We start from the raw sequence: 14223 nt of genomic DNA on the forward strand, positions 1-14223 counted from the left end.
TTCATCGCAGCACTGTTTATAATAGCCAGGACATGGAAGCAACCTAGATGCCCATCAGCAGATGAATGGATAAGGAAGCTGTGGTACTTATACACCATGGAATATTACTCAGCCATTAAAAAGAATTCATTTGAACCAGTCCTAAAGAGATGGATGAAGCTGGAGCCCATTATACAGAGTGAAGTAAGCCAGAAAGATAAAGAACATTACAGCATACTAACACATATATATGGAATTTAGAAAGATGGTAACGACAACCCTATATGCAAAACAGAAAAAGAGACACAGAAGTACAGAACAGACTTTTGAACTCTGTGGGAGAAGGTGAGGGTGGGATGTTTCGAAAGAACAGCATGTATATTATCTATGGTGAAACAGATCACCAGCCCAGGTGGGATGCATGAGACAAGTGCTCGGGCCTGGTGCACTGGGAAGACCAGAGGAATCGGGTGGAGAGGGAGGTGGGGGGGGGGATCGGGATGGGGAATAAGTGTAAATCTATGGCTGATTCATATCAATGTATGACAAAACCCACTGAAATGTTGTGAAGTAATTAGCCTCCAACTAATAAAAAAATTTAAAAACAACAACAACAACAAAAAAAACCTACCTTCTAAAAATTGATTGTTAATGAAAATGTATATTAATGATCACAAGTAGGTACTATTTGGAAATTTTTATATAGTATAAAGTATGAACTTCTAAACTGATGTTTTATAATTTGTAGACCCTATAAGTTCAGAGTATGTTAAAGACTCACAGTATTTAAACAGTGGTGACAAAAAATAAAGCACAGTTAATATTTAAATTATTTTAAAAATTGTAACCCCTTTCAAGCTCACCTATCTTTATCATATGTGCTTTCCATTGACTAATTATATTTTTATTTATATGCTTTTATTAACAAAATTCAATAACTCTTATCTCTACATTTTATCCAGTTTACTTGAATATAATTTAAGGCCTTTTCCCAGGGAAATGTTAAATCTAGTATGTTAAGAAAAGGAGGTACCTCCATGTAAGTTTTATCGTGCTTTCTATGTGAATAAGAATGCTTAGCATGGAGAAGTAGGAGAGGCTCCTTTCCCACATTGTGTGTTTATGGAGTCAACTTCATTGCTTCATTGAATGTGTTATGAATACTTTTTATATGTCTGTATTTTCTGTAGGTAATGAAACAGGCTCCAAATCCAAAGATAAATTGTATTTAATTTTAGATTATCTGAGCCAGTGCTCTTTGTAATCAGTATAGATGTTGAAATTTAACCCCAGTGATTGTTAATGACATAGTACCAAATAATGGAGTAAACATAGCAAAGATAATGTGTCTTGTTACCGTCTGTTGTTCTTATTTTATTTTTATCAGAGCACAGTTGCTTTACAACGTTGTTAGTTTCTGCTAGGCAGCAACGTCAGTCAGCTGCACGTCTGCAGATGTCCACTCTTTTTTAGATTTCCTTCCTATTTAGGTACCATAGAATGTTGAGTGCTATACTGTAGGTTCTCATTAATTATCCATTTGTACATAGTAATATATATATATATATATATATATATATATGTCAATCCCAAACCCCCAGTTCATCCCACCCCGTTAGCCTCTTGGTAACCACGAGTTTGTTGTCTCCATCCGTGACTCCCTCTGCTTTGCAGATAAGTTCATCTCTACCATCTTTCTAGATTCCACATGTAAGTGACACTATATGGTATTTGTCTTTCTGACTTACTTCACTCTGCCTGGCAAGCTCTAGGTCCAGCCACCTCTCTGCAAAAGGCACTATTTCGTTCCTTTTTATTGTTACCTTGTGTTTTTATTTCAGATGCAGATTATGTTTTCAACTTTTAACCTTTGATATTGGTTACGGCAGTGTCGGGTCCCCTGTAGTACTTCAGGTGAGTATGCCGGAGTGCTCACGGAGCTTTCCTTTTGGCTGAAGGGTGTGTGTGTGTGTGTGTGTGTGTGTGTGTGTGGTGGTGGTGGTGTTGTTTTCATTCATAGTAACCAATCAATAAGTGCAACATGCGTCAAACTTACAACAGCAAACTTATATTTGTGCTTCCTTGGTAGCTCAGAGGGTAGACTCTGCCTTCAATGCAGGTGACGCAAGTGATGTGGGTTTGTTTGATCCCTGGGTTGGGAAGATCCCTTGGAGAAGGGAATGGCAACCCGCACCGGTATTCTTGCTGTGGTTCAAAGAATTAACTAGTATATGGAGAGTCTATGATTTGAGTTACAGTACCCACTCTGCTTTCTTGTTGAACAGCACACATTTTTTTTTATGGTTCAACCACTGTTTATGAAATAAATGTGGCATAAAGCTGAGTATGTGTTGATGCAGGAAAATAGACATCTAGTTAACAAAAAAATAGCAGGTTACCTAGTTAATTCACATGGGTTTATAAAAAAGTTAACTCATTTATTCTTTTTAATTCACATGGGTTTATAAAAAAGTTAACTCATTTATTCTTTACATATAGATATTTAATTTAAAACTGGCCTAGATTTTAATTTAATTTAGTTTAATTTTTTTAGATTTTAACTTTAAAACCATAGGAATTTTTGAAATATTTGTTTTCAACAGTTTGTATGAATATATATAAATTGAAGCATGTTTTTTGTACACTCTGATTCTTTTACTTCATCTTAAATTAACTCATTCATATCATCTCCTCCAACATATTTTTAATCCAAAATTGTCCTTAGTGGCAATAAGGTTTTAAAAGTTGACTGTGTTAGTCTGTAGACAGCTAATTTATGATATGGCAAGAGAAACAGAATAAAATTTATGCACACCCTGGAGTAGAAAATGGCAACCTATTCCAGTAGTCTTGCCAGGGAAATCCCGTGGGCAAAGGAGCGTGGCAGGCTACAATCCAGGGTATCACAAAGAGTCAGACATGATTGAGCAACTGAGCACACAGCACACACAATTGTGTACGTGCAACTTATATAATATTGTACATCAACTATACGTCAATAAAAAAAGAAAAAAAATTATGTTCAACAAGAGTTTGACTTCATACTGTATTGACTGGTTTTCAAACTATTACACAAGGAGAATGATTACATTATACGTGATTCAGACATTTGGTCGATTCAAAGATTTATCCCTAAAATTCTAAAATTTTATGAATCTACATCTTTTATTGATCATTTATTCATTATTTTACCCACATAGTTTACATATATATAAACCCACAATAGTTTACATTATGATTTTTAAAACTTTATTATTTAGAGGTGTTATATATTATTTCCATGAACACAAGTTCCTCAATGATATTTTTAAGATAAACTGATATGATTCTATAAAACAGTAATGTTCTTATGTGCATGCATGCTAAGTCACCTCAGTCATGTCCAGCTCTTTGCTACCCCATGTACCGTGGCCCACCAGGCTCCTCTGTCCAGGGGATTCTCCAGGCAAGACTACTGGAGTGGGTTACCATGCCCTCCTCCAGGGGATCTTCCCGACTCAGCGATCAAACTCGAGTTTCTTAAGTCTCCTGCATTGGCAGGTGGGTTCTTTACCACTAGCACCACCTGGGAATCATATTTTCAAAAGAACAGTACTTAGATTTTCATAAAATTGTTGACCTCCAAAAGGACCACTAGATGTCAGTTCTGATCTATAATCCAACGGGAAATGAATCATGTCTTAGAAGTGATTTCACTGCATTAAAAATAAGCCAACAAAAAATATTTGCTGTTATTTAACTCTTTCACAGGTGCATGAGCATTTAAATGTTCAAGATGATGATGATATGGATTTTGAGGACCAAAACACAGAAGAATTTCTTTTAAAGGATACTTTCAACTTTCTCCTATCTAATGAATCTTCCCTTTCCATATTTTCTGAGATATTTCAGAGACTTTATAGATCAGCTGTAGTTAAGGTAAGTGCATATTTTTTACTGACAAGTATTTTTTAATTCATCTTTAGGTATCATTTTCTTTACTGTGCAGTTAAGCAACTTGATAATTCATTTGAAATTGATTTGTACCTGTTATATAAATCTCTTAATATTTTTCTGATGTAAGGATCAATATTATTTTTGTGTCTACTAAGTATGTGAATGACTGACTATGATGAAATTATGGGTTGAAAATGAAGTAAATCAGCTCCTAACTCCCAAGAGAATTTTGTTCTTATAATGCATAATGTCTGTTACGTATTCTAGAATATTGTTAAGGAATACCTGAACCTTTTGGAAGCAGTTAGTGCTCTAGATTAAAATCAAGGGGCTGAAGTTATAATACTCATTTTTTTTAAAGCAGTTACATCTGGTTAACATTTTTGGTTAGAGGCTGATGATTAGGGAATAGTGCTTCAAAGTAAGACTGGTTAATTTTTATGATGTTAGTACAAGTTTTCTTGATGTATGAAAAAATCTGTACAGATTAGTAATCTAGGTGTAGTATCGTTTTCTCTGTATCTTTCTGTTTTAAAACCATAACTGGAAAACTTGGAAAAGTAGAATGTGAAAGGTTCGCACCAACAAATGCTGCTCTACAGAGAGATGGTTTTGAGAGTTAACACGTTATAGACTCTTGTCTCCCTAAGATTTTATTGGTTCATTCCTAGAGTTCTCTGTTTTCCTTCCTTAGTGAGTGGATTGTCATTAAAATCATTAGAACCACTTGACCCGGAGAAAATAGTAAGATGTGTATCTTTTGCTCTTAGGGATGCATTAGAAAAAATAAATGTGAGGGAAATGGGGGTGGGGTAAGTCTGTTTACTAGAATCCGTGAAATGTGAAAATGGTAGTGTGACATACGTGAGGTTAACGTGTAAATTTCCTGCTCTGATTTTGGTACCCTGAAGGCTAAAAAAAGACCTCCTGCCTTTGCAAACTGTCACACTTATTCTGTCCTTCTGGGCCCAACTTCCCAACCTTGCTGCCAAAGCACTACCGAGCTATTTCAGGTTCTTTTGTCAAACATGAAGTTTTCTTGTATTCTGACATCATTTTGATGAGTTGAAGTTGCTGTATTATTTAGAATTAATTAGCTCAGCTGTTAAAGAGTTAAAAATTTGGTTTTTGACTTGTGCTAAACATAGCTTGATTTTGGAACAATTGCTTAAGAGTTGTGTTTTTTGCCCCTGTTATAGGGTGAAAATTATCAAAAAGAACTAAATCGGTGCCTGTCTTTAGAGGAGATTAACTCAATTATGACTTTTATAAAGGAACTCGGGAGTTTGGGACAATTCCAACTGGTAAAGCAAAAGTGACCTTTGGTTCCTCTTGATTACTGAGATTGTAGTAGATCAACCATGAGCTACTTGATTTTTGACTTAAAACTAGAAGATATTTCCTTAAGTATTTGTAAGCTTCTTTTTAGAGATATGAAGATTAAGATGAGCAGAATGCATATTCTTTAAGAGTATGCAGATAATACATGACTTACTAAAGGTAAAAGAATGTGGAATAAATATAGCTGGGAGGCTTTGCTGATTCTTAAGGGGGAAATGCTAACATTTTTCTAAAGAAGTTTGCTGTTTGCTCTGGGACATTTACATGTATCCAAAATTTCCTTCTGCTTATTATGCCCCTTTTGTTTGTATAAAAGTAAACATTATTCAATAAAATAATAATATTTTTTAAAACTACCTAAGTTTGTTATAAATCTGTAGCAAACTCCAAAGGAAAAAAAGTAAATATTAATAATTATAACTTTTACTGGTTTCAGCCTGAAAGTATAAATGGCATTTATTTTATTTTCTATGTATTTTCCTAGATTCTGTTAGGTTATTGATGAATATCAATGGGTAATTTATTACACATATATCTATATGCTTCATACTTGCTTTGTTTCTGGTTCTGCCCTTATATAGATAATTTATATTGGATTCATATTTTTCTATGTAAGATTTGTTTATAGAAAGCATTTCTTTAAAGTAGCATTTTTAAAAGTCTACTAATAATTTATTATTAATCTGTTTGGATAAAATATTTATTTTTTACTTAAAAATTTGTATTCAGATGCTACGTGTATAAATTTTAACAAACTTAATTAGTGAATGTTTGACACTTGTTTTTATTACTTAGCCCCATATTTTAGAGGATTCAAAGTAAGCTTATTACTCAAAAGAGAGCTTAGTTGATGGATTATTTTAATTAATTTAAATACAGTAAGTGTTACATTTGCAACAGTTTGGTTCAATACCATACAAAGATAATCAGAGAGATCTGGCCTCATCCTTCAGGAATTCTTAATTTAAGACATTAGGAAAGTAAAGAACTTCTCTTGGCACAATGTGAAGAATAGAAAAATTATTTTATAGGAGAAAGGGTAAACATTAATATCTGACTCTCATAGTAGAAAGAGGATGACCATAGATTTTTATTTTTGGTCAGATTAATATCTCTCATCCTGACATTTATAAGACACTTCTAATCCAAGAGGATGTTATCTTCTTTTTCCTGCTTCCTAACTCTGTTACTCAGCTGTTTTGGGGGTATCTATAGAAAGGAGATAGCTGTTTTCATTCAGTGAAAAGAGAAATAAAATTCACCCCATTTGAAAATATAAACATCAGCAAAATTAGTTTCTTATAAAAAGTGGCATTTACATTGACAGCAATGCAGAAAATTAAATTATGGTACTGATAATAGATTTTTCAATAAATGCCTAATTAAAATATATGAATAAATATAAAGCCTTCCCAAGTAATACTATATTTTCTTTTCCATCGCTTAGTCTGATATTCTGCTCTTGAATATTCCTTCTCAGCTCTTCCCATCTACTACTCCTGGATTTCAATCTCTGATTCATCAATTTTATGGTATGGCAAGTCCTTTGGGAAAACCTGGTTCCATCCTGACTCAATACCAGTCTCTTTTAAGTGTATTTGAACAATTTCAGCTCCTGAATAAAAAGGCAGAGCTACACCCGCTGGAATGGTAAGAGAGCCACAAATTTGAATTGTGCAACCCCAAAAATCTCTAAAGATTGATTTCAAAAGGCATTGCCTACATTAAAGAAAGCAACAAAAAGAAGTGTATCCAAAAATTCATGCTCTGGAAAATAAGCTTCTTTAAAACATTGAAACCATAATGATTCTAGTGGTCTTCAAACACTGTAACAAAAATATATCCAACAGTTTTTCAAACCAGCAAGACTTGACTCCACTCAAAAGTCAAGTTTAAAATTAAAAGTTTCAAGCTAGTTTCATCCTGTGATATATATCCCTGAATTTCAGGAGCATCAGACAGAAAGAATTAGGTGAGATTTGTTTTATGAACCGTCAGTCAGAGTGGAGGCCAGGATGGTATGAACATTCATTTAGAGTTTTTGAGGCATGAGTTTATTCTGGACAAAACATATCCAAATTTATAAATATGTCTGTCTCTACCACAAGATTAGTGTTTTTGTTTTTTTTTTTTAAAGATAGAATCTCAGAGAGGAGCATTTGGCCAGGAAGAAAGGTCCTTGGCCTCCCCCATCCACTTCCATTCTAATGTGGGGTAGTAATGAGGGAATAAGAGTCTGCTGGTCCAGTGAACATAATAATACCCCCAGTCAGTGGAGGAAGGGGCAGTGCTCATGGTGCCAGCTAAGTCTACTTCCCTTTTACATGATGGAATTAAGTAAGTATTTGACTTGTCTATTGCCAGGAAAACAGAAATAAACCCAACCACCTAGAGGGATTAAAGACTAGATGGCCGTGCCATGCTCGTCGGTGCCTCTGAAGTCACCCTCATGAATGGCCTCAATTCTACTGACTTTCCTCTTTCCTTCTGCCTCAGGAGACAGTGAAAACAATCCTAGAGAAACTTTTTTTTTAATAGTTCAAAAATACAAATAATCACATAGTTGAAGAGTTCTTAGGATGTCTCCCAGGTCCGGAACTCACTTTAATTGCCACAACTTTATGCAGTTGGCCTTATTCCCTCAATACTCTGAAGTAATAGGATTGATAGAAGGTTTTGTTTGTTTGAAAGTTAGGTTTTAAATAATATAGCTCAATGTCCCTTTGTTTGTTCTTTGCACTCACTCAATCCAAGACTGTCTCATTCATCATTATCGACAGAGAAAGAGCAGACTTGATTTACCAAAATGTCTATTTAAGTATTGTTTTTTACTTTAAGTAAGTTAAGTTCCTTTGAGATATGCAAGGCTTGGAAAGTTTATTCCCCAGGTTTCTCTCAAGGTCCACATTTGTTATACGGCTAAGCAATTGACTTGTCTTAAATTCAGAATATTGGATTTAAGCCTAATTTTAACCCTAACTGATTCTTTCCAACAATGTAATTTACTGAAGGTCAGTGTTAAATATCGTTAGAAAAAGTCAGGACTTTTTTGAATCAAACAGACTTGGATTTAAAAATCCCAAGTTTAGATTTTGTTAATTACAACAGCTAAGATTTTCCTTTGCAATTCAGTTTCCATACCTGTAAATTATGGATTATACAACCTACCAAGAATTGTTTCAAGATTATATCAGATAAGCTTCATATACTGCATGGTGTGTGGTATGCTGCATCACAGATAAGTAGTTAAGTATTAATATACTTTCTGTTTCCTGCTCCTATACCATCCGAAGGTCACTTTACATCTAAAATGGGAGAAATGCTTTCTTTCATTTATAGGAAAAACAAGATAAGTTTGAAAGACTTATCTGAGTTAGCACTATGATAAGTAAACTTGAAATCTTTATCAAGAAACAATTAGGTAAATTGTTTCCAGACAATTTTAAGAAAGACTAGTTAATTTAATTATCTTCAAATTTACCAGTGAAGTGTATGCGTATATGTTTAATTATCATTCATGCTGTATCACAAGAAGGATTGGTGTCATATACGTTTTCCAGATGAGGAAACTGAGGTGCTAAGAAGATGGGTCATTTGCTCAAGCTGAGCAGCTAATTGAGTTGGAACTACAACCCTGGCCTCTTCTTTCTGCTCTTATTCTTTATACCAGGACCTCATGCTGACAGGAAGGTCAGATGTAGTCATTCATAATTGCCCTTATCTTCACAATGGCCACCTCTAGTTTTTCATACTCTAAAAACCAGTTTTATCTGTGGTGAATGACTTCCTTCCCCCTTTTAAATAAACATCATCCACTTATAGCAACAAGGTGAGGACAAATAGACAGAAAAGCAACATTTAGAGAAAGTGGCACTTCTGTCTGTGCCCTGAGGCTCAGAATCCAGGGGTCCTATCAGAATGAGTAGAAATCTGAACAGAATAAAAAACACTAAAATCGATGTGTGTGTACTCTCTGTTAATTTTCACTTCACTGGAAATAAAGTAGCAGGTGTAATTTGCTCTAATCACATGCTTTCCATGAAAATCCACATTTTCAAAATAAGTTATTCAAAAAATCACACAAGAAATCACTTGGGGGATGCCTTAACATACAAAACATTTCATTCCATTGATATAGTAACTTTTCCAAAATTCAGTTTATATCATTTCAGGGTTGTATCTTTTATGTGTTTTACTTAAAGTGTTTGCTTCATATGAAATAAAAAATTTCTTTTACCATGGCCTAGCACTCAAACTTATAGCAAGCATATCTCACCCCATGCTTGCTTTATCTATTTCTTCATTCCTTGGGAGGAGGAAAGTATTTTAAAGTCCACGACATGGTTATTTTTCACCCCTGATTACATCATTGCATATACTAAAGGGAAAAAGACTTGAAAATAAAACTGCAATAAAGTTATCACACCTTCCATCATTAACAATAGTTCTAATTCCTGATTCTTCTTAATTTTCTATCTAATGTTTATATTTTGAAGGACTTGAAAATGCCTTATTCATCTCTACCACAGTGTCCCGTATAATATCTGGGACAATAAATCTTTATAAAATTAAAATAACACAGAGCATTTGATTGAATCTTCATAGCCTCCCTGTGAAGTAAGGCCAGAATTCTTATCTCTGCTTCATTGGAGTAGGAATGGAGCCTCCCAACACAGCACAGTGAAGTCAAGTCACATCCTACCCAATATTCTCTATCGTAAGGACCAACAGTCTTTTCTGTCTGCCACTTAGATTATTTTGGTCCTAAATTTGAGGATTTAAAGGGCCATCTGGCTGAGCATTTAGTTATACAACAGAAAAATGAGGCACACACACCAAGATATAGCCAACCCTTAACATTCATCCCTGGTAATCAGAGTTTAAGGACAGAGGCCTTGGCAAGACAGGTCATTTTCTGCATGGTACGCTTAAGTTTCTTAGATTATGTGGATGTTCTCAGTCTGTGTCTCAGAGTTTCCAAAACTTCTTGCTACAAGACTTTGTAATTTTAGCCAAACAGATTCCAATAAGAATGTGTATCCCTGAATCACTTCTGTTGGACCTAGGCTATCAGAGTTTGTTCCCTTTTGGAGCAAAGAGTGACTTTTTGCCCTGGTTTTCTTCATATGGGCTTCTGCTGATTAAAGATGATGAGATTTCCATCCACCTCGCTTGAGACAAGATTGCCAGTTTAGAGGAATGAAATTCAGAATGTTTTTCTTTGTGTTCATCAAAATAACTGTGTTCACACAGGAAAAAAAGATAGTGTGTTAGATGTAATTTCCATGAATTTTGTTCAGTGCATTGATCCAGGGTTGTTTGATATTGCATTTGCAGGAATTCTTTCACAGAGGATGGAAACATTAAAAAGCCACGAGTACCATTTGATGCAATTGAAAATAAAAAAGGTAAAAGATGTCCTCTTGTTTCTTCCAACATGAAAATAAGTATTGTTTGGCCAAAATCATAAAAAATGTTTAGCTTTATTAGCAGTCAAAAATGAAAACTAGAGTGGGAAATGCTGTTTTCCCCTCAAATGTGGAGAGATTTTTTTCCTCTTAAAGATAATAGAGCTGGGGAGAGTGTAGGGAAATGAGCATTCTCATCACTGGTGGGTGTATAAATCAGAGCAATCTTTCTTAAGGGACCTTTTAACAACATGTAAGAAAAGCTTTAGAAGTTATTCATATATGCCATAAATTTCGCTCTTAGATACTGATCTTAAGGAAATAATTAAGAATGTACACAAAAATTTAATTGCATAAATTATAAAGGAAAAAATAACAACTACCATTATTGCAGTAATAGTGGAATGGATTAAGCTGTTTGTTGTTATTCACAACGGAGACACTAACTCATGTCCGTCTCTGCAACCCCATGAACTGCAGCCCACCAGGCTCCCCTGTTTTCCACTGTGTCCCAGAGTTTGCTCAAATTCATGTCCACTGAGTCAGTGAAGTTATCTATCCATCTCATAGTCATCCAATAAAATATTAATCCACCCTAATATTATAGGAAAATGTTTATACATGAAAGATGTTTAAGATATATTATTCAGAAACATTTGACTACATGCCACATGGACCTCAAGGAAAATTAATAGTGACTTTGATTTTCTCTCTCAGTCTTACCTCTGTTTCTTATATTTTTTCTTCTAAAAAAATCTGAACTTTTTGTCACATGAAAAGAAAATATTTATAATTTTAAGAAGATGAAAGTACACATGTCTACTTTTTTTTTTTTTAAAAATCAAAGTTTTCCTATTACAAATCAAGGTTTAATCCAATACAGTGGTTTTGAGTGTATGGCTCCTGGACCAACAACTTGAGCATCATCTGGAAAGCTTGGAAAGTTCAGATCTCCTGAACCAGAATCTCTGGGTTTAAGGTCCAGTATTCTATATTTTAACAAGCCCTTCAGATGATTCCGAGGCACGGTAGGGATTGAGAATCACTGACTTAATAAAATGAAGCACTACACTCAGGAAAGAACTGATGCTGAACTACTCCTCTCTCCCACCATTTTTTCATTCTTTAAATGATTGCTTTAAGCACTCTGAGTGTTCTTATTTTGTCCCATCAATCTCTGTTTAGGAGTTTTTTAGATAAATGTTTGGTTGAATTCAGAAACTTAGAGTACATGTCAGTGGAACCAACTAGTGGAATTTATGTGATTCTAGTGATTTGGGAAGTTATAGTCATAAGATCATAATAGAACAAGAGAAATTTTGATAGATCACCTTCAGGCAATGAGTGGCATTTAGACCATTCATTTTTCTCTCTTAATATTTTCTTATGTGAACTAATCATTTTTCTGTTATTTTTTACCTAATCACTTCTTTGGTCTTACCATAGCTTTCAGTTGAACTTATAAGTGCTTTCTGATATAATAATGATTAAATAATAAAATGTTTCATTCAGTTAACCTGTGTTTCAGATACCTGGATATGTATTTTCTGTATTTTAATTAATAGTTTCCTTTTTAAATGTACATTTCTTTTTTTAGCTGTGGTTCCACAAATTATGAATGAAACCAAAGAAATACATTGCCATAATGGTGAGTTCCAATGAAAGTATTTGAGAATCATAATCAATAGTTAGGCATAACTCTGCTTTGCATAAATTATCATGTTTGGAGATCATTAGGCTGATAATGTATTTTGTGTAAATTTTCAGAAGTTGTGAGTTTTCCAAAGAGTCAGTATGTGTTACTTTTGCATAATTTTTTTTTTACTTTCCATTTTTTTAAATGAAATATTATATTGTATCTTTGCTTATTTAAGAACAGTAACTTCCAAACTTATTTTGAGGGGCCCAAACAGTGCTAATACTTTGCTCTGGGACCACTTAAATGGAAGAGCTTGGCATCTTCTCTGTGTATTGATTTTTAGGACTGTCACCATCCAACAGTGATTTGTTTCTGTCAGATTGTTGATACAATGGATAGCACTTAAGTGTGGTTTTCTTTATAACAATTAAAAATTTTTAAGCCAAATTTCAATTTATTTTTTCTTAAAATTCATGAATTTCTTTTATCAAGGTATAATCAGTAAATTAAATACATTTTGTAATGAGTTCTTTAAGGTGGCTCAGATGGTAAAGAGTCTGTCTGCAATGCAGGAGGCCTGGGTTAGATCCCTGAGTTGGGGAGATTCCCTGGAGAAGAAAATGACAACCCTCTCTAGTATTCTTGCCTGGAAAATCCCATGGATGGAGGAGCCTGGAGGGCTACAGTCCACGAGGTTGCAGAGTCGGACACGACTGAAGCAACTTAGCACACATGTATATATAAAAACATACACTGAAAATTTAGCCTTTCACAAAAAAACTATTCTGATAAATCATTAAAGGTGAAAACAATAAAATTTATGGGCCAAGGTCTAATTTATTATAAATAAAAGTATTCCAATTCAATTTTGTCTCTTCTAAAATGCAATTATGTTTTAATGCTTTCATTAAAATCAGTATAGGCTGAGAGGTGATACAAAATGTGGTTTAACAGAATCAACAAGCTTTTTAAAGGAAAAATACCTTTTTGAATAAAGTACTGCTAACCAGGAAAAAGGAACAGGTATTTCTTACACCATTCCCTCTCTGCGTTTACCATCCAATCTCCCACTTCTAGAAAAGTACATACTACTCAGTTCTCTTGGGAGACTGGTTGGTACCTGGTGTGTGGTGGGAAAAGGACTAGTTTTGAGAAAACTAGGAGCAAGATTAAAATAAACATTTGTTGAGGGTCTAGTGTGCCAGGCTCTGGGATAGATCAGGAAAGCCACTACCCCTCTTTGGTTTTTGTTTCCTCATTTATGAAGTGGAAAAACGATACAAGATAATCTCATTTTTTCTCAATTCCCAGGTAACATAGGGTAGAGGATGTGAACATATTAAATAAACACTTGAGCTTTGCTCAGATTTCTGTGTTGCTCAAAAACTAGTCATACCTGTGACTTCAAAATTAATCTTCCTACTTTTATTTAAGATTAAAAAAATAACTCAATGATGCCTTAGAACAGGTGGGATTATCTTTCAGTGTCTAGGCTGTTTTTGTGTTTAATATGAGTTACGATTATCCCTCAAGAGGGTAACAAAATTCTGCAGTTAAAAGACATCCATTAAAAGCAACCAAGACTTCAAACAGCTTTCCCATAAATACTTGCCAAATCCGTTCAGCAGCTTGTTCCCACCTTGCCTCACACTGGGTTCTCTGCAGAGCTAAGGTAAGCTGGCTTGAGACAAGTTGGGACTGGATTGGGAAGAATGCCAAGGAAACACCAGGTGTTTGTAGGCAGCAACATTGATGATTCAGTTGAAGATGATGTCAGGATGAAATCAGCTTTCAAGCAGGGGTCTAGGATGCAGCACTTAAGCCAGAGGTGAAGAGTTTCTGATGAAACCAAAAACAAGCACCTGCTGAAGAAAATGATTTCTTGCTTAAGAAAATGATTACTCAGTTTCTCTCTTCTAG

The 14223-nt window shown here is 34.5% G+C and overlaps 1 protein-coding gene across 1 annotated transcript in view; it reads left to right on the forward strand.

The window, feature by feature from the left end:
- CPED1 (cadherin like and PC-esterase domain containing 1) overlaps positions 1 to 14223 on the forward strand; it is a 313542-nt gene that overhangs the window by 149292 nt on the left and 150027 nt on the right. The window contains exons 9-14 of the mRNA XM_043463564.1: positions 1821 to 1893; positions 3730 to 3897; positions 5115 to 5219; positions 6737 to 6906; positions 10594 to 10664; positions 12262 to 12312. Of these exons, the coding sequence (XP_043319499.1) occupies positions 1821 to 1893; positions 3730 to 3897; positions 5115 to 5219; positions 6737 to 6906; positions 10594 to 10664; positions 12262 to 12312 (638 nt within the window). The remainder of the gene's footprint in view (positions 1 to 1820; positions 1894 to 3729; positions 3898 to 5114; positions 5220 to 6736; positions 6907 to 10593; positions 10665 to 12261; positions 12313 to 14223) is intronic.

This window comes from Cervus canadensis, chromosome 3, assembly GCF_019320065.1.
Source record: "Cervus canadensis isolate Bull #8, Minnesota chromosome 3, ASM1932006v1, whole genome shotgun sequence".
Lineage (NCBI taxonomy): Eukaryota > Metazoa > Chordata > Mammalia > Artiodactyla > Cervidae > Cervus > Cervus canadensis.